The sequence below is a fragment of the Vanessa cardui genome, chromosome 7 (assembly GCF_905220365.1).
Source record: "Vanessa cardui chromosome 7, ilVanCard2.1, whole genome shotgun sequence".
Taxonomy (NCBI): Eukaryota; Metazoa; Arthropoda; class Insecta; order Lepidoptera; family Nymphalidae; genus Vanessa; species Vanessa cardui.
Window position 1 is genome coordinate 4,582,294 of NC_061129.1, and position 20,881 is coordinate 4,603,174.

At 32.2% G+C, this 20,881-nt stretch overlaps 1 protein-coding gene across 5 annotated transcripts in view; it reads right to left on the reverse strand.

Moving 5' to 3' along the window:
- LOC124531172 (serine/threonine-protein kinase 26) overlaps positions 1-19,570 on the reverse strand; it is a 79,961-nt gene extending 60,391 nt beyond the window's left edge. For 3 of the 5 annotated variants that reach the window (XM_047105653.1, XM_047105655.1, XM_047105654.1), the window contains exon 1: positions 4,268-5,172. In XM_047105653.1, the coding sequence (XP_046961609.1) occupies positions 4,268-4,555 (288 nt within the window). In that variant the 5' untranslated portion in view covers positions 4,556-5,172. Of the gene's footprint in view, positions 1-4,267; positions 5,173-19,083 lie in introns of those variants that run through there. The other 2 variants (XM_047105657.1, XM_047105656.1) reach the window with 1 other exon arrangement.
- Positions 19,571-20,881: the final 1,311 nt, after the last annotated feature.

Sequence of the window (20,881 nt, forward strand, 5' to 3'; positions counted from 1 at the left end):
TATACAAAAACAAAGCTAGACTACAATATTACACAATGCGTCCACACACAACGTAAGTATATAGTACTAGTTATGCTAAATCCAAAACAGATAATACTGTTAATCAAAAAAGTACTAGCAAAGAGTTTAAGAGTCACATGAGGTTGAATTTGTTTAAATGTTTAAATCTGTTCGTACGTCATTTATATCTGCATTGAAGGTTCTGATTCCCCCAACGCATAAAACACTGAGACACGTAACGTCATAATTCCCTCTTTAAATTCGATCCGTAAACGGCCCTAAGGGGTGATAAAATGAAACTCATCGCGAACAAAAGCGTTTATTGAGTTTCGTTTTAAAAAATAAAGCAAAGTATTTTACAGACCTCAAAAAAGTTAATAGAAGCGGATTCTATCCTATCTTTGTTGAGACGCTGTTTCGATTTTAATTAAAAAATCGTGGCTGGGTACAGCGGAATCGGATAACGACGAGCAGTATTAAAACTTCCTTTGTAAACGTTAACGAAATTGTTTAAGCACACACACAAAAAACACCTTTTCGAATATTCGTTATTTTCTTTTATGCAATTAGGACTAAGATTGTGACCTGTGTTTCCTAAGTTCGATTGTTTTATGATGCAAATTCATTAAATCGATTTTGGTCAGCATTTCACAAAATGAATGCCTGTATCACAAATGTTTACGACTCTGACCAGCAAAAAAGTTTTCAGTAAATAACTACTTTATCTGACAAAATATAAATCTCATAAACAGGTTTAATAATATGTTATATAATTATTAAGCATATACATTTAGCTTACTTTAATTTTTCTAAATCCAATGTAAAACATATTAAAATCATTTACTTATATAAATCAGAAATGTTAAATGATTATATAAATATTTTAATTGAATTAAATAAGAACATTTTATGTCGTGGCATTATATTTTCTACTCGTACGTATATACCTGTATGTCGTAGTATGTTTTATAATCAGTAACGTCAACAAAATACATCAACACTTGGATAGGATCGGGTTGCTGCATTTTTCATAACAAAAATATCAGTTGTTTTATTTTATCACAGAAATTATTTACCCAAACATCTGCTTGGGTAAACATTTTCTATTCAACCTCTCTAGGTTAAATAACGCTGACTTTATATTATATCAAATAATTTAAACTTTCAGAAAGGCATTTGGATTTGACGACTAATATACTGTTAGGTATACGCAAAACTACAACTAATTACATAGGTAATGTTTTACATACCAAAGAAAACACAAGAATAATATAATAATCTGTAATAAATTTGAGTGATGGATTTTCATTAAACAACTTCCAAACAAAACACTATTTCTGCCAGAAGCATTAACCACTTTTATCCACTGGTAAATCGAAAATGATTCTTACACTGGCTCATTGGTTCGCTTATTTCACTTCATTCCGGATAAATACAAGGACAAAACAGAGAATTTATGTTTGGCGTTAAAATAACAGATGTGTGGAGTACCCACCCATACACTGCTACATTCTACCAACGACCAAACTAAATTGAAATTAATTTATAAATATTTAAATTAAATAACGAATTTTGTTACAAAAGACTATATCAAGATCTTATTAAAATTACCCGATATAAACAAGATCTTGATTCCATACATTTATTCCTAGCAAAAACAAATTTGTTTGTTTGAATGGTTTGTAATGTTTTGTAGCAACTAGGAGAAATAAATATTAAATTGAAATCAAAACTGACTGTTATATTATTGGCATATTTACACCCAGCCAAAGATTTTTTCATCTTACTGTAAACAAAATAATTAAAATTCAGTGTATTGATTTTTACTGCATGACCAAAGCAATAGGTATTCCTTCGTACAATCTAATCGTTTCGATCGAAAGACGTCAATGATAAATAAATGTCCTTTTTAAAGTACCTCTTAATTGACTCATTTGCTTTATTAATCTATTAATTACACATTAACAAATATAACAAAAAAAACTTATCTTTATCGTTTTACTTATCATAGTTAAAAAACATAATAAACTATGAATAATTAAATTATAGACTAGTAATTATTTCTGTCGTGGAAATATTCGGACGGTGAAAATCGAGCCTACGCTAATTATACCATTATACCTTTTAAGTAAAACTGGTCTAGTCGTAAGAGCCATGATAAAAAGCTAATTTCAAGGCATACAATAAATACATTTTTCTATTCTAGTTATATACTTTACTCCGAATGTATTTAACACGAAACGTCAGACGATACTGAACTGTCTAACTCAACGATTATATACACTTTGGTAAAGTTCAAATTCTCGCTAAAATTAATTGCTGTTTCAAAGTTGCTTTGATGTTTATATAAATAGAGCTGATCTTGATTAGCTACTAGAGCGAGCTGACATTATGTTCGTTGCTAACACATTCTATATAATACTAGTTAAACCTGCAATGTCGTCCGCACGTTAAGCCTGATTTCATTCGGTCGCCGTTGCGCAGGAAAATTTAGTGAATATTCCATATAAAATGAAGTTTAGTCTAATTACGTGCATGTCGGGCGCGTTCAATTCAATGTAAATTTTAAACATAATTAACTAATATATAATGACTTAAAACATTAATTATGGGGTTTCATTCAATAATAAAAACCAGTTTTCTTGATAAATAATTTTAAAAACATATTATTTGCAATGATTTTTTTATGGTATAGGTTGGCGGACGAGCATATGGGCCACCTGATGGTAAGTGGTCACCATCGCCCATAGACAATGACGCTGTAAAAAATATAACTATTCCTTTCATCGTCAATGTGCCACTAACCTTGGGAACTAAGATGTTATGTCCCTTGTGCCTTCGATTACACTGGCTCACTCACCCTTCAGACCGGAACACAACAATACTGAGTACTGTTATTTAGCGGTAGAATAATTTATGCGTGGGTTTGCTTGCACATAGCCCTACTATCAAGAAATTTTTGTTGTTATAAATTTTTCATAACGGCAAAAACGTTTTATGTTTTATTTGTTAAATTATAAAATTGCAATATGTATATAGACAATATTTTCTAAAAATCCATATCCGTATCAATCCCCAGTGGCTTCGAATCGGCGCTTGTCCGCACGCCTACATTTGCCATTCATTAGATTCTACCCTATATAGCAAACAGTTCGATAAACGACCCAATGGAATGTGAATATCTATTTCCACAGTCTAGTCATAAGAATTACGTAAATACCGATGAATAAAGTTTCGATGATTTATTTATGAACATACATTTATACGAGTACATTGAAGTTTGCTGTATTTATATAGTAGAACACAATTTAAGATGTACCTATGCTACTTATTGAGAAAAATTCAAAGCGTTTTTCTTACAGAAAGACCGTCTTATTCATCTATATTAGTAGTATAAACGTGAAAGTAACTCTGTCTGTCTGTCTGTCGGTCGTTCACGATGAAACCAATGAACCGAATTTGATGAAATTTGGTGTAAATCAAACTTGAACTTCAATGAAGGACATGGCCTCAACCCTGAAAACCATCTCCATAAAACGCGAGCGAAGTAGCGGGCGACAACTAGTTTCAAATATTTCACAACAACACTAATGTAAGAACATGTTAAAGTGTTTTAAGCAAAACAAATACATATTTGATAAATCGTTATGGATTGCCAGCAAAAATCACTTGCAGCGTATTAGCTTGCATAGTGAGTCTATTTACGTTGATAATCATAATAATTTATCAATCTAATACAGCAATGAAAGCCTAGCGCTCTAAACTGGATTAGCCAGGAATTAATGAATTATCTAAGATGAAATCGTAAGTTACTTGCTGGTTAAAGTGCTTAATTGTCGCTGTCCGCACAATCTCTAAACCGATTCACGGACTAAACCAGTTTTCAATGAAAGTGACGTAGTTACTTGTTTCTGCAGCTTGAGTCATGAAATTGTGCGATTTGCTAATCGATTTGCAATTTGCGGATATTGTCGTTATATTCATAAAATTTACAACATTGTAGATTGTGTGACAGAAGCCGCATACCATGGACGAATATTAGAAACTCGTTCGTGTCGGGTGACGCGTGCGTAGTCGACATCCGACACGCATTGCAAGAGACAAGGAAATAAAACTGTTATATGAACTACAATATAATGTCACAGAGTATAATTTTAATAGTCTTTAATATTTAAAACATAATATATTTAAGTGAGCAAAAAACTGTTATGCAATTTCAGACGATAACATTCTTAAAGAATATAACATTCTTATTATCCAAACTTACATAATTGGCAGTATTCTTATTATACGCAGGCCGAACTGGCGCTGGTCTTGCTGGTTGGGGTGGCACTTTCATCTGCCTTCGGTCAAACGAAGATGAATTACTACCAGACCATCCCCAACGCCCCGGACCGTTGCTTCCGTGTGGCAATGAATATGACGATTGAGGCCTTAGATGCCTGTTATTGGGGCCGGATAATATAGGCCCAGAAGGGCCCCGCTGAGGAACGGGCCCATTTGAGCCTTGTATGTAATGGTAATGCGGCGGATTTGACACTGCTGCACCCCACATTTTAAAACAAAGCACTTATCACTTACATCCACTTTAAACAACACATATCACCTTATAACACTAACGATGATCGCACACTGACAAGGCATTCTCCAATTTTTAATAGCCTTATCATCCTAAAACTGATAATTAACCGATTACCACCGTTTATAATCTTAATAATTTGATAAATTTGCTACAGGCAGGCATTCCAGCCGACGGTTCGCAAACCAAAGACGGTTTGACATGAGCACTTGGAAAGCATGAACCACCGGACGTCAGCAAGACGTGTAGAGAATTAATTCTCGTTTGATGGACAATTGTTTCGACGAAAAAGGTCACTAATGAATTCGATCCATTATGAAGGACTATGCTAATTACTTTTCAAATTGTGGTCTGTTTTACAAGTCAGATGTCAGGTATGCTTGATAATACAATAAAATATGCCTACAAGATCAAAATCTCAACACGTTTAGACTATTTACAACTAGTTAAAAGTTAACATCACTGAATATCAGAATCCAATGGCAACTTAGACGGTCACTAGTTTCCACTTCACCGAACACCTCAGGAGAAATCTGTCCCGACAACAACTAATCCATCGTGATGGATGGCGTGTGTGTTACAACGCATTTGAGTGTAGACTGGTTGCGTGATGCCAGTGCTCGTTAAGCGTTCCACATCGGCCGTCCTGGCAATTGCATTATGATTTTTCGCAAGGGAGAGCGGGGGAGAGGCAAGCGCGCGGGCAACGGGCGGCGAACGGCGCCAGCGAACCGTGCAGTACCAGCTGCTTTGCTACAACGCTGCAGCATCGGTACTTACTCAACATCAATTCAATCTTTCTCCTAAGTGAATCTGATTTTATTGCCCACGCGCAGAGTGCCAATTGCAATTGTAATAATAGAAGTAGATAGTTACCTCATAAGAGCCAATAGAATTTTGAATAGAGAACACCTAACGCAACGACTCAATGATTAAAATATTATAATATATTTATAACATAACCAAACATTCTTCATTCATAAACATTTTAACTATCATATATAACATTAAGCTAAAAGAGCGTTCCAGTAAGTGAACGCGAAAGTCAAGATAAAAGCATTACAACATTTTCGCTGGCCCGCGACGGTTAACGACTTCGTTCAGACGTACAATATCTGACATTTGTATTCTATGCGCGAACCACGACGGCCATGGCAGCTGGGTGAACCGTCTTGAGGAGTCACCGTCCTCGGAACCGTGATCTGAATGCGAACCATTTCGGACTGTCGCCTATTCTTCTTCGGTGATGGCACACATTGTTTTAACAGTTTGACATTGGGTGACGCGACTTACATATATTATCATTTACGACCGTTAGTTCTTGACAATTTTAGACACTACTATAAAAAAGTGCAATTGGAAAAGTGTCATCATTGAAAACTGAAACAAGCAGATCTCGAATAGGCAACGACTGTGCATTTAACGTACGCAACAGGTGCGCAAGTCGTGTGGATTTAGAGGTTTTTGTAACGTTTACTTTTCTTTCGCATTTCGAAGTAAGAAAAAGAAAATACATTTAGTTATATGTAGGAGTTGGACACTTCAATAATATTTAAACAGCATTTTTAGCAAAATTTTATCACATAGATATAATTTTGGATAGACTTGATTAAAAGAAGAAATTATATCGATTAAATCGATAATCATCAATATCAAAGCGTGATTAAGACTAAAATTACCAACAACAATATCGTGAGTTTACAAAACTAACGAGCTATTCTATCAGTATGGACATCATACATACGAAAATTAAAAAAAAAAACTTTAGCATAAAAAGCAAATAGGAAAACAATCCGATTCTAAGAGGTCACTATCATCAATTTGGACTGTATGAAGTTTATTTAAGAATTCCTTACACGACAAATAAGTCTAAGATGTTTTAACATTCCACAGGATCGCTTATTTGATAATGCTGATGTTTAAAAATTGAATACTAAATGAGGCTAACATATTTCGCATAGCGCTATTATATTTCGAGGTGGATGCAATTCAATTGCCGCTATAGCACTGAACCTCATCGTTGGTGTGAACATAAATCCTCTCAACTGTACTGTACCCAAAATTTATCGACGTGGTTTAGGTTTCACTGTTCCCGACACGACTATTCCTTTCATACATATTTAGACAACAAAGACAATTCACTCTAATAAAAAATAATTTTAGTTTTTGTTTTTTAATGATAATTTTGATCGTAGAGCTTTGTGGAAGGCCGTCTGGGTAGGTACTACCCACTCCTCAGATATTCTACCGCCAAACAACAGTAGGTACTTGGTATTGTTGTGTTCCGGTTTGAAGGTTGAGTAAGCCAGTATAACTGCAGGATACAGGAACACATCATCTTATTTCTCAAGGTGGTGCATTAACGATGAAAGGAATGGTAAATGTTTCTTACAGCGCCATTGTCTATGGGCAGTGTTTACAACTTACCATCAGAAGGCAATATGTTCGTCCGCCAACCAATAGCATGAGAAGTGTAAATACACCGAAACGATTATTAAATATGAAGGAAGGGAATCAAGGGAATATACGACGAAGGAAACGAGATTGTAAGTAATTTATTTGTTGGACTGTTAGCACCTGGTATTTTTTACGATTGAAGTTGTAGATGTACAAAACATACCATTTGCGTCACATCGGAAACGCATTAAGCGAACGCGACGATGCCATAAGAGCGCAATATCCGACCGGCAACGTAACGTACTGGTTTCAACGTGAAAACAAAACCTAACGTAGAACGATGTCCGTACACGATGTTTGTTTTAGAATTAGCTCATTTATAAATTACATGGACAACGCTTGTCACATCAATAAACGAATTTTAATAATTTTTTATGGCAAACCTCCTTCAAATAGTATGGCATCGTTTGGTATAAGTTTAAAATATTGACTTAGTCGTTTAAAATATTTCAGTAAACATAAAAAGTCATTTCATCTATACGTAGGTACAGATTCAATTTAAATCCGACCCCAAATAAAATTGGGAGAAGGGCAGGAGGATGATAAGGATGATGAATTATTTAAAACAGACTCGGCAATAGTCGAAAACCCGTCTTTAATTGAAACTGGAGAATACACTACGTTAGAAAACACATTTAAAGAGATTTTTTTCAACGAAATTCAAAAAGAAACAATACACCTATAAATCCGATTATCAGTAAAAGACACAAACGCAATTCCAACGAAGGCGAGAAGAAATCCAATAAAATGTTTACAGTCTAGCGGCGTCTTATTTAAAAGCACTCGATTTATTTGATCTAAACAGACTTGTGCAGCGAGCGCGGATGCAATGGTCCGAAAAGAGCTATTTCCACCTGAAACGAGAATGAGAAAATCGATAGACCAACACCACTCGACGTTGATGTATTTAAAAATTGAACTAAAAGAAAGGCAATTCGTTTTATAAAGAAAACATTTCCACTCAACTAAAATGCATAATTTTACTGAACTCAATATATATCAAAACGACATTTAACATAGAAATACATAATATCTGAATTCTTTTGAACCAAAAGTTACGACAGACATCGCATGCGGGGATGCTATTTCAACGGTCTCTGAAAAAAATATGGCTTATGCAACTGACATATATACTCTTTGGAATCGCGTGAACGATTTTATAAAACGATACAAATGTTTAAAAAAATAACCTTTAAAAAATACATTATATATCCTAAAGTTGCATTGATGTTTTTGTTTGGTCCATCGTCTGATAGGGTATTGTGTAATTATTCGTATTAAAAAAACTGCATCGTCTGATTATATTCGGTTCATTTGAATATAAAGTAAAAAAGTTCCTTTCAATTCGTGATTTGATTTGCAAAGCTATATCAAAATAAAAGCGCTTTACAGCACGCCGAGTGTGCTAGTGCAAAGTATTCATTGAAGCATAACGTAAAATTCTCGCGCACTTCGCGTAACAAATCTGTCTGGTATGCAAATAGTCGAGATTAATGTATTTCATATGAATTAAAGAATTATTATAATTATATACATACATATGAATATATATTTGCTATTTCATAAAGAGGAACAGTTTAATAGAATAATAATTCGTAAGCCAAGAGAAAATGTCATGCTGTCTTGTTTTGTAACATTGACTTGTTTGATTATCGATATTTTTTTATAAGCCACGTCATTCAATTTGGTCTGTTTACTGACAGCTCGGTAGATAAAATAAACTGTACAAATATTTGAAGCTGCTTGTATTACATAAACATAGCTATCTGTTAATTAAACTGTGAAGATAATGTATACAATCACAGACGTTTAATAAAATAATATATGTGTCATAATTATGAATATTTATCGATACAAGTACGTGGACAATAAATATTAACAATATCACACAGACAACATTGTTCCTTGAGTTGCAGCCACTTGAGAATATGAGAGTCCATGTGGCTTACCTGGAACTAGCATTCACACCGTATCTAATTACGAAGGTAATAGAAAATACTTTTCGGTATGTGTCAAGAAAATTATGCAACTGAAATAGTTGTTATTCGGAACTATTGTCAGAATATAATTACCTAACGAAATAAATAACGGTACACGAATCGTTGCCCACGAAAATGATGATTCAATTAATAGTTATAATACTTCTCTTTTATATACAGATTGTTACATAAGATGTATCAAAAAAAAAAAAAAAGTAAACCGCGTAGAAGTCCGTTCAAAAATAAACAAGAACGCGACCTGAATGCATATTTTTACTTCTGCGTAACATTCCAATGAAATAGACAGCATTTCCTTCTCAGCCGTGTCGTCGCGACTACTTCATCCAAGTTGGTTTAATGCAGTATAGGAATTTAACTTACACGAAAGTGTGTCAATCCTTACGGTGAACATATAGTATATACATTAACATAACATTTTGTCTCAACCCAGAGTTAGTATAACTACTTTATTATTTAAAATAATTTTGTTTCGATAAATGTAATAAAACAGTTGCACTATAAGGTAATACTTTCAAAAGCAAAATGAATAAAGTCTATAAATATTGAACCTTCAAGTATATTTTTAAGGATTCAATTATGAAATTGAAATTTTGACCTCCCTTGCTTGTACAGAATTTTATTGATACTGGTGTTCGAAATTCAATCATAATCATTGAAAGTATTTCGAAAACAAATTCATATTTTCCGTTCATTTTTCGTTCTATTCTTATTCCTAAAAGCACTGCGTAGCTACGAAATAAAAAAAGAAAAATCGGTTGATAAACAGAAGAGCAAAAAGTCTTAAACCGTTTTGTCTTTAGCTAGTTATTTAGATAAGATAATAGATTAACTTAAAACTTTTTAACATTATTATCTAACAGACGATACGAGTCTTAAAAGTTAATAAGGTATGGGGACTGCTGCGTTAAGCTATGTGTTACAACACTATCAGAAATGCAAATTACATGATATAAAGCAGTTAACATGCAGACACGACATCTCCATAAGTTATGACCGAGGACAAGAACATTGGAACACGTTTGAGAAAATTGCCTCCATAATTAATATTGCTGTTTATATCGTCGATTTTAGGGTACTGGGTCGAGATTAATACTCATATCCGAATAGGTATTAAAGAAAAGTAACATAGAAAACCTGAACTTACTGCAATGTTTAAAAATTGGAATATCAGTGATTTGTAAATTTAAAAAAATCTAATAGGGTCTTTTTAATTAGTTCCATTAGTTTAAATCTTGTTCGTTAAATTTCAAACATTTTCTCTTATGGTGTTAAAATTTTACATTTTGGTTCACATCTGATAAAAATGCCTATTTGTAGTAAGCGTGATCGTACCCCCAAAATAGCCTTCAGACGATGGAACCAGTCGTCCACGTCAACAGAAACGCCAGGAAATTATTTACACATAAATATAAAAACTATTTCGTGTTTTTTTTTTTTAATATTCGCATATTATTTGATTTTTAAACAATTGAAACTTATGATATAAATGACGTACGGCAGCAACATGTGGACAGCGACAGTAGAATGAGCGTAATTTTGGAAAGTGGTCGCTAACTCGAACCGACACGCAACATCGGACACACGATATAAGGAACGCAATCTGAATTAATGATACAGCGGTGTTAATGCGGTTAGGCTAAGCGGCAATAATAATATAAAACTATGTTATTTCGTTTTTATTGTCTTGTCTATAATCAAATGTTCAAAAATGTCTTTTTAGAATCAAACTCACTTTTACCTTTTACATAATTTAAGGCAATTTAAAAAATATATTTATTTTACTTTCTACGTCGTTATATATATTTTAAATCGTCAAATTATAATATTTAAAATTATTTATAGAAAAAACTACCATCAACGACTGGTGATCGTTACGTTATAATGATTATCGCGTAATAAATTCTCTATGTACACTTTTGTAATGAATGCACTTATAACACAATTACATAGAAATCGTATTGTCACTATAAACTATTTCAATTTACTTACGACTTTACGTAGCTTGGGAACGCAGACCATGACTATTAACCTGGCGATAAGCATGTAGCAGTTATCTTGGTTGAAGTAATTATGTACAGTAAGTAGTTGCAATACTAATGAACTGCATTTTACATAACCAATTCAGTGTCGAGAAGACACACTATGCAACATGCACAAGAAACCTACATCCAAGGTCATTGCGACACACTCAATTAGCATGAATTACAGCCGTTTGATGTATAGATAAGTAAAGGTAACACACACCCACGATCGTGACGAAATACTTTGCATCGTCTTCAACTTTTGACCCTAGTAACCTACTTACTGATGAAAGAGATTCAGAAAGCTACGTAACACTTATTACACTTTATTTAGTAACATTTTTTGTTTCAATTTCATTATTGTTTAAGTTGGAACAACGATTTTTTTAAAAGGTTTATTATCTATACTAATATTATATACCTGTGCGAAATTAACTCGGTTTGTCTGTCTGATGATCTTTGGTACAGAGCAAGGTTAAACTTCAGGAAAAGACAAAGGTTACTTTTTTGCCAAACAGCTGACGTCCAAACCCTTAAATTGAAGTGAAACCGCAGGCGACAACTAGTTGTTATGTACAACTAGTTGTCGATTTTTTTTAATTAAAATATAAACTGTTTAAGTTGCATTTAAATAATGAAATGTATATTATCGCAGTTCTATGTTAGAGGTGAACACTGAGACCTAAGGCCAAGGACACATGTAGAGTAAATTCAATTAATGCGATGAATTGATCGGCTTTAATAATTAACCAAGTACTGCTAACATTTGCATTGTACTTAATCCATTTAAATCGACACAATTTAAACGAATGAGCTTGATAAATACAATTCGTGCTTAGAGTAGGTACGGTCGCTTGTTAAAAAGCGGCTCTTGATATGTACATGCTCTAAAAACCGTTATAATATTCGAAATAATAATGTATGTAGTTGAACAAAACGATTATAAGATAAACAAGCAAAAACTCCACAAAAGATATTTATTATAACCTGTTACGCACGTGATTGAAAAACAGAAACCGTCGTAAAAAAAAACGTAATCACAAGATGATAGATGTGATGTGATGCGGCTTCTTATCATTAGGAACTAGTTAGCTGGTCACTTCATGAATATTTATTACCACATATAGGACCTAGACCGATCTAGTAGATATAAACGTAATAGTGTAACATAATTATCACATAATGCAAACAGTTTAAAAAGTCGTGATAGACCATTGACTGAGAACGTGGGTTCGCACCTCTATATCTTCACATGCTTAAATTGTCTCAAAAATATCCGGGTGAATTGAAAATCATTTACATGTGTCACCAATCTCCCTAGACGTCAGGAGTGGAACGTCTCTAACTTCTTTTATTTTTTTAATTAAACAATTCGCACATAAAACGAACCATTCATTTCTGAAACCAATCATGGACCTAGAATACATTAACGTTGAACGTGCACAATTATATCAATTGAATCAATTAGGTTTCGCTTTATTATTGAGATTAAAGCAACGGTACCATTCGTTTATTGCTTGTACCATTCAGACTTTCAACTAATAACCTCTATCGAACTCTTGGCCAATCACTTGTAAGTTGTATCTTGCAACTTTTTCAACTTGGCCGCCGCAATTCCTCATTGTTCTGTATGTGACGTCAGAATTTTATACAACACTCTTCGAATGCTGATTATCTTATCTTTGTTAAATTAAAATAAGCATTGTTCTTCATTCTTATGTACTTTGCCTACCAATAATAGTTATGATTGTATAATTCTATTGCTGATCTGAAATTATTATTTTTGCACTTTTATGGTTATAGTAACATTCGTTCATCGTCATTCATTTCATAATATATGTAGAAAACTCGTTTGGATGTATATTTTTTTTTTATTTAAATAAGTAAATATAAACTTGTTTCCATTTTTAGCTTTGTGGAATGAGATTAATAAATGACACTAAGGTCTAGCCAAATAAACAACATTTGACATTTAAATCGTTGAGAACTTCTACAATCTGATCTTAGGGAGAAGAATTAAAGTTGATAAAAGTATTGGTATTGGAACATGCTATAAAAACCTTTTTCGCTATTTCTTAGTATTGATATGTACAAGCTAGCTCAAATCCGTCAAATTCATCGGTTTGGCCTCTTCATAAAATTCTTAGCCTCAACACGCAAGAAGAATATTAACTTACGAATTGCGTTGCATCCCAGAGCCACGGAAAGCAAGTAAAGCAATAGTTCTCTGCAATTCAATTCTGTCTAATTGCGGACCCGTTCTGACTATGTGAATAGTGTATATGTGCGTATACATATGTATTACATAACTATATTTTTGATTTAATGGTCTCGATTTGAGGCAGAGCAAGTGGTCGTGATGATCACCACTGCACTTTGTATCGACACACGATACACATTATATACCGTATAAAATTTTAACCTTTTTGTACCTAACCAATGCGCCGCCCACCTTAGGAACTGAGATGTTATGTCCCTTGTAGCTATAGTTACAATGGTTCGATCAACATTCAAACCGGAACTCAATACTGTATTACAAGGCGGAAAGACATTTTGACAAAGAATGGTAATCTACCCAGGCAGGATTGAACGAAGCCTTACCTTACACTATATTACTTATCTCCTGACTATTTGGCTTATCTTGATTAAGAATGGCATCTATGTCCAAAATCAGTTATGAGGACATCAGTCTACATACAATAAAGAAGAAGAAATATAATTAAGATAACACATTAAACGACATACACGGCAAATTAATAACCGTCTTAAAAACCATATAATTTTATTAACTAATGCGATAGAAGTTAACAATGCTTCTCTATAAATGGAATCGTAAATATTGATGACTGACCCTCCGGCATTGAGCTACCGTTTAAATGGAATCTTAATAATCTATACAATATGAACAACAAAACAGTTACGTAGTATTATTTTATATTCAACAAATATTGATGGGTATAGTACGACACAACTTAGATGTAGCATCGGCAAAATTCGTAAAACCGATCACATCCGAATTGAGTACGCTATCCCAAATTATCAATACTTAATTTTCATGTAAATATTATCTTTACACAAACGTAATAATTTGTAGTATTATATGACCTAATGTGTTCATCAATTTGACACGTCGATTTACATGCACTTGCTTCCTCGGGTTAAAGCGACGCGAGAATCTATAGCGACGGATAGCGTCGAATGGCGCGATATGGTGCTATTTCCATTGGTCGTGTATAGCGGCAGTAATCGGTTTTATCTTCATTTCATTGCATTTTCCGATGCTACATCTAATTTGTGTCGTACTATACAGAATTATTGAAAAAATCGCCTGTCTACTAATATCTCGATATAGATCTCTTGATACTGATCTTTTTCGATATCTTATATCGCAATAAACTTTGTCGAAAACCCTTTTAAGAGAAGATAAGATCTTAAAATAGTATTCATCGTGTATTTCATATAAATAACTCATTCAACTTTATTTTTCAATTCGAATTTCGAACATATCGTATATGTAAACACAGGAGTGTTAAAAATATTTATAAAACATTATTTCTAGCGGTTTTTAAAACTAAACTCGCTTCGTCGAATGTATTTTCATGCCTCAGTATATTTTATCCAGCGATACTTCATAATAAAGTGGTGACTTGTTAAATGATCGGTAAGTAGGGCGACCGGTGGGGACGTTAGGGTAATAAACGCTGTTATGCAACCGTGTTTCATCGTAAATTGCCTTTTTTGTTTTCATGAGAACACTTTTTTTCTGAACAATAATGCTATTGACCTTTTTATATAGGACAGATAAATATATTTTCAAATTAAGTTTAAAAAAAAGGAAAATGGCTAGGGAGAAATGGGAAAAGAGGATTTTTAATTTAAGTTTTTATTGCGCAGTAGATAGCTCTTTGTGTGGAATATTTATGTTCAGAGCAACTGATGATAACTCGTATTGGTTTTTTTTAGTTATTTTCATATTTTTCCTTTTATTTTGTTTCCTCATATTTGCCATTTTGGTCTGAATAAATAATATTGTATTACATACCGAATGTTCCGCTCTGTTTTGTCTAAGGCTTAAAGAAATCATTCGTGTAATTATTTCATGTATTCTATTCATTAACATAACTTATTAAAAAAATATGTAAATATTTCGAGTGAATCGATTAAAACAATGTGAAAAAAATTTAATATAAATAACGAACAAACGATTAATAATTTATTGAAAATGTAACAAGAGCTCGACGTCACGACCACTGGGTTTTATAATTTGACGCGTACCCTCATCGATACCTAACAAATACCTGTTCTTGTGATTATTGCGTTTGTTCTCATATAATTCTCAATAAAGCGTCTCGGGGATTACCATGCCTCGGAACTCAAAAACAAGAAAACCCTTAGTTCTACGCCTGAACGCTCCGGTGGTATCGGATTGTCATAAGACTGATAAAACAGGGAGATACGCATGTGTGTGCGTAAATACATATTCTGTAGTCTACATTTATGTGTACTATTTCATATACTACATGTACTATTTCATATACAGGAGACTTACGATTACTTACGATTGTATCGAAGTTCTTGGTTGAGAAACTCTCTTATATAATATCATCAATATTTATTTTTATATTAGATATTTCTCATTCGTATTTATTAAACAAATGTTTCAGTAGCCAAATAATGTTTTGTATTACACACTCTCCGATGACGTGACTAGCCTGAATGCATTCAACCCTCAAGGTAATGTAGGTCTGATTGAAGTACTTTGCGGGTTGAAAAAGAAAGAAAGAGCAAAAAAAAAATTGCTTTTACGATGAGCAGAACATTGACAATGCAAAGTATAATTAAAATCTCTCATAATTACAATGTTCATGGCAAAGGTCTGTTCTTCGTCGGCCAAAAAATAATATAATTGTAAAACCATTGTATTCGTACAATACATATTTCTTTAAACCCCGACTAATTTTTTTCATCGCTCGTTAGAGATCACGCGAGCGAACAAACAGTACCGTACCCTACCTTTCACCCACGGACCCAATAGTTCATATGAATCATGGAACAGCGAGGTCAAATGTTGAATTTTACTGTGGTCGACTGCAATAAATAGTGACATTATAGTGTAAACTAACTCATCATCTTCATTATTTCCTTGCTCTTCCTTATTTATAATGAATAGACACAGGAAAGGCCTATTACATAGACACATAAAATGCAGAATACATATTTAGATTACAGAATAATATTAATAAATATATTGATAATAAACTGATGAAAAAAATGAAACATTATTGTTGCGAGTATATTTTAGGTATTAATTTAATTTTTATGTTATGTACTGTCTTATATTGTACATAAACGAGCATCGTGTAAGCTCGGAATTTCTGTCCAGAAAAGTCAAACAAAAGTATGTCTGGCTCGGGCAGGTGTTTACTATATACGACAAACACTACAATGTAACCAAACTGCTAACTTTACTCTGAAAATAATCCAACATTTGAAATTAACTTTACAAAAAAACGTTTAAACAAAAACGATCGTTCTTGTTTTAAAGTACCGTAGACAATTAATTTTCTGCAAAGCAAAATGAACACAGAAACCTTTAAAATATAACAAAACACGTAAGCTATAATGCAGCAGTTTTTCCATAAAATTGGAGGGCTGTAGTTTGATTGTTGATAATTCCGGGTCAACGACCCTGCGCGCACGACTGCCAACTGCGATTTACTCAAATCGACACGATGACTGACGGGAGTGTTCGATTCTATTAGGCTTTTTCACAATTAATTTCACGGTAAGCCTTTAACCGTTCAATGTATTATCTGTAGAAACGTTTTATAAAGTTAATTATTTATAATAATAATAATCGATGTTACTTCCTACATTGTATAACGTTCACCTCAATTTGTATTCTATAATAAGATTATATTTCTTACATTCAATATTAAATGTATTCAAAATTTATCGTGCGTACGTTATGTCGTAGTTAAAAACAATAATTTTAACAACAATGCAAACTATTATATTTAGTGAGTAAAGTACTTATTTTAATACTCAGTATTGCATTAAAATGTATTTAAGTGAGGAAGCATTTATCGCAACAATCAACACAGTGTCATTGTTTAAACAGGACCACGTGAGACTAGTTACGACACCATAGCTACGTTTGTTGTCATATGTGCGTTCGGGGGCCAACATGGATACTATGAGCCAAATAGATAAAACTCTAGTCGCTAGTAGCATAGATTAACGCTGTAACTAGAGTTTTGAAGTGTTCATTTTTAGGTTAAACTTCTGTTTATATATTTTTTTTCTAACTAAATAGCCGACGAAATAAGTAAAGTCACAGATTAAATATGAAAGCACATTGCTAGGTTCACGATAAATAAAAGAGGTCGGCGAATTAAATATTGAATAAAACCGATAATAAGATGCAATCGTAGACGCGACGGTCAGAGGCGGCTTGAACCAGAATTCAGCGTTGTAACATTGAAGTCACAAACATGGTCAACTACTATGCATTTAATAAACTCGTTACGGTACAGTTTGACCTCCGAAAACGTAACAGCGTGGTCTCACGAGCGATATCGGGCACCTCGCTGGCCACGCACGCACGCTCTCTTCGGCTGCGGAATAACAATCGAGCCGTGGGAATACATCAAACACAACATTTTGAAATTACATAGCTAATTTAAACATACAATAGTACACTAGTTATAAATTACATTGTTAAATTATTTACACAGCGGTATTTGAAAACCGTTTTTATTTTAATTAGAAATAATTTAAAAAAATTTTGCCCACATTAAAAAAATAGCTAAAAATTTAAAGAAAAATAGCTTACTATTTAACTGGATATTGTTTTTGATAAAGCTTGATTATAGTATACAATTTAACTCCCTCGAAGAAATAAATAATTCAACAGTAAACATCCAAAACAGATATTTACTTATATAAAAGCAAGTGTAGAATCAATGACTAACAATTTACAAAGTAATATAACATCAAACCAAATATCATTGAAATCTATTACTTTATTATACAGGAATTTTGTATGTTATTGTATAAATTTTAATAATTTTAAAATCCAATGTTTTATCATGCGACTTAAATTACACAGCGCATATTTAAAATAATAAAAACAAATGAAATAGGTAAAAAATAATTTTCTGATTTGTTAGTTAATTAACAATATAATAAATGTATCTAAAACCTCAAGTGTATTGAAACGGATAGCCGTTTCAAGTTCTCAGCTCGAGTTGGAACCAATTAATTGAAACCTATCTTCTCGAGATTAGGATTTTTTTTGCATATTATTGTATTCAAATTTACAGGAATAATATTAATAATCTTCATATAATTTGTACAATATCTATGCTAAAATTTCTCATGCAGTTGAAAGCAATACACATGAAGAAATCTTATCAGTTATGTATAAATCAAACCCCACTTTTAACTGAAGTCGGTATTTTATATTTTAATAATCACTTTAATTATTTGATAATAAATTATAGATACTTATAGAATATGGTAAAAATTTTCAATTTTAAATACATCCTAATATTTTAAAATATATTTGCAGCCTGAAAATGTATCGTCAGATTAAAAAAATGTCTCACAGTGTTATTTAGTTTTTAATATGTATGAGGAATTTTATGTCTAAAAAGTTCAAATATATGTCATTAAAATAGGTGCTAAGAGTTGTAAGTACTTCAAAAAGTAGTAATCAATTTATCAATTTGTCTGATATTGATATAACATTTTATAGAAAATAATCAGTAAGTATGACACATTCTTAAGAGGATTTATGTAGATAATAACTTAAGTAAATGCACATACCTGAATATAGATATAAAAACTGATATTATACAGCTATGCTTCACTGAATACATTGCTCAGTGACTAGAATGACACTATCTTCGAACAATATAATTCAAACTTAATAATGATATTCTTCACTTTGTTTGCAAATTATTTCTCAAGTGTTGTCATTAAGATTATTTTAAATTTTTAGAATATATTAAGCGACACTCACCTCACTGAAGGCCATCACTTTGGCCGGGGCTGTATCTCCGTCCGACCTTCTTAATTAACTTTATCACGGTCTATCAAAACAAATAGTTCAAGCTTTTGTTTCCCAACATTGAAGACAGTCCCGACATCTAACATCCCCACGACACAAATACATCTGAACTCGGTAACTTCACTCACTGCGCAAGAACAAAATTTTATACCTAAAATGAAAACACCTGACCGAATCACAAATCACTGAAAAAAAACCAACATTCCTCAGGTGGGATAGATGCACATTCGATTATAATATATTTACAAAATTTTAATGTTAATTTCACTATAATACTACTGTTATTTTTGCTAATATCAAGAATACCAGCCCATTACGAAATAGAAAACGAATAAAAAATGTCATCAAATGTGTATTGAAGTAACACGGAACGAACAATCAACCGGAGATGAACTCGCCATCTTGCTTTCATGTCATAGACAGTACAGGCAAACCTTAAAACTTAACTCGCTGTCAAATGCGTACATGTTCGGCAACCTAACAAGTTAACTGTGAAGTTCTTATCTTTTTAAAGCGAGCTGTTCATTATCACTGAATTCTTGTTTATATTTTATCTAAATCGAATTTAATTTATGCTTAATCTTACGATAGTGGAATTAAGTGTTTAAACACAAAAATAACAATTCTTTGAATTTCATAATAACACTTTCTTTTTATATAAAATATACCAAAGAATAAATATAATAATAATAATTAACAATTGTAATCGACAAAATAGATGGAACATTAAAGTTTTATGTACTAAGTAATAAAAAATTGTCTTCAATACCATAATAATAATATAATTGGTATCGCCAACTACAGACAATCATTAAATAATGCAAATAAAAAGTATTGAGCAAATTTAACTTTTATTAAACTTCATTTGAATGAAATTTATTAATATTTATTACAATTTTTTTGCGTTTCTTCTTAGTGTGTTTAAGTACCGCGTCGTAGCGTATGTTCGCAAATATAACAAACTTCTGCTACTATTAGTCATAATGAACTTAAAAAAAATACGTATGTTTGTGTTGATACTTTTAAAGAGAGTGTACTGTATTTATAGGAGACTTCGATGGCAAATATTCATACCTTATTTACCATCGACATCAGTCTTGTATGTTTAAAAAATCTCACTCCACAATTTTATAATATACGTTAATAATAGGTAGTAGGTACCTACTTGGAATCAAGGAATTTTTTGCGTGAAAACAGTGTTTTGGAAAAAGTATCAACATATTTGATTGAATAATATAAGAATACACACACTATAAGTAAACATCCATGTTTATAATAATGATAAATGTTATTATAAATACAAATATCATTAATTATTGATAAATATTCTACATATATTATGGAAAATTTTAGATGATTATAATTGAAGTGATCAATTATTATTTCAATACCAACAATGTATATGTTTTAATTTTATGTATGATATGAGTAAATAAAATTTCATTATAATTACAAATATTTTAGAATTTGTGTAGGTGGGTTTGTATAATGACTAAATATTGAAGATTTGAAAGACATAAGCTATCATGGTACATATCTCATAAAACGTGTATATTATTTTAGTAATATAAATAGTTTAAATGAATTCGTATACTTTCTTTAATTACTATTGGTAAAATCATTTTCGTTTTTCAATTTTATCAAATAAATGCGGTACAATTCATGTACATAGGTGAAGAGACTTTTATTTTGAATGTTTATATTGTATTAATACATATCGCACCATTCATTATTATGATAAGATTGTATT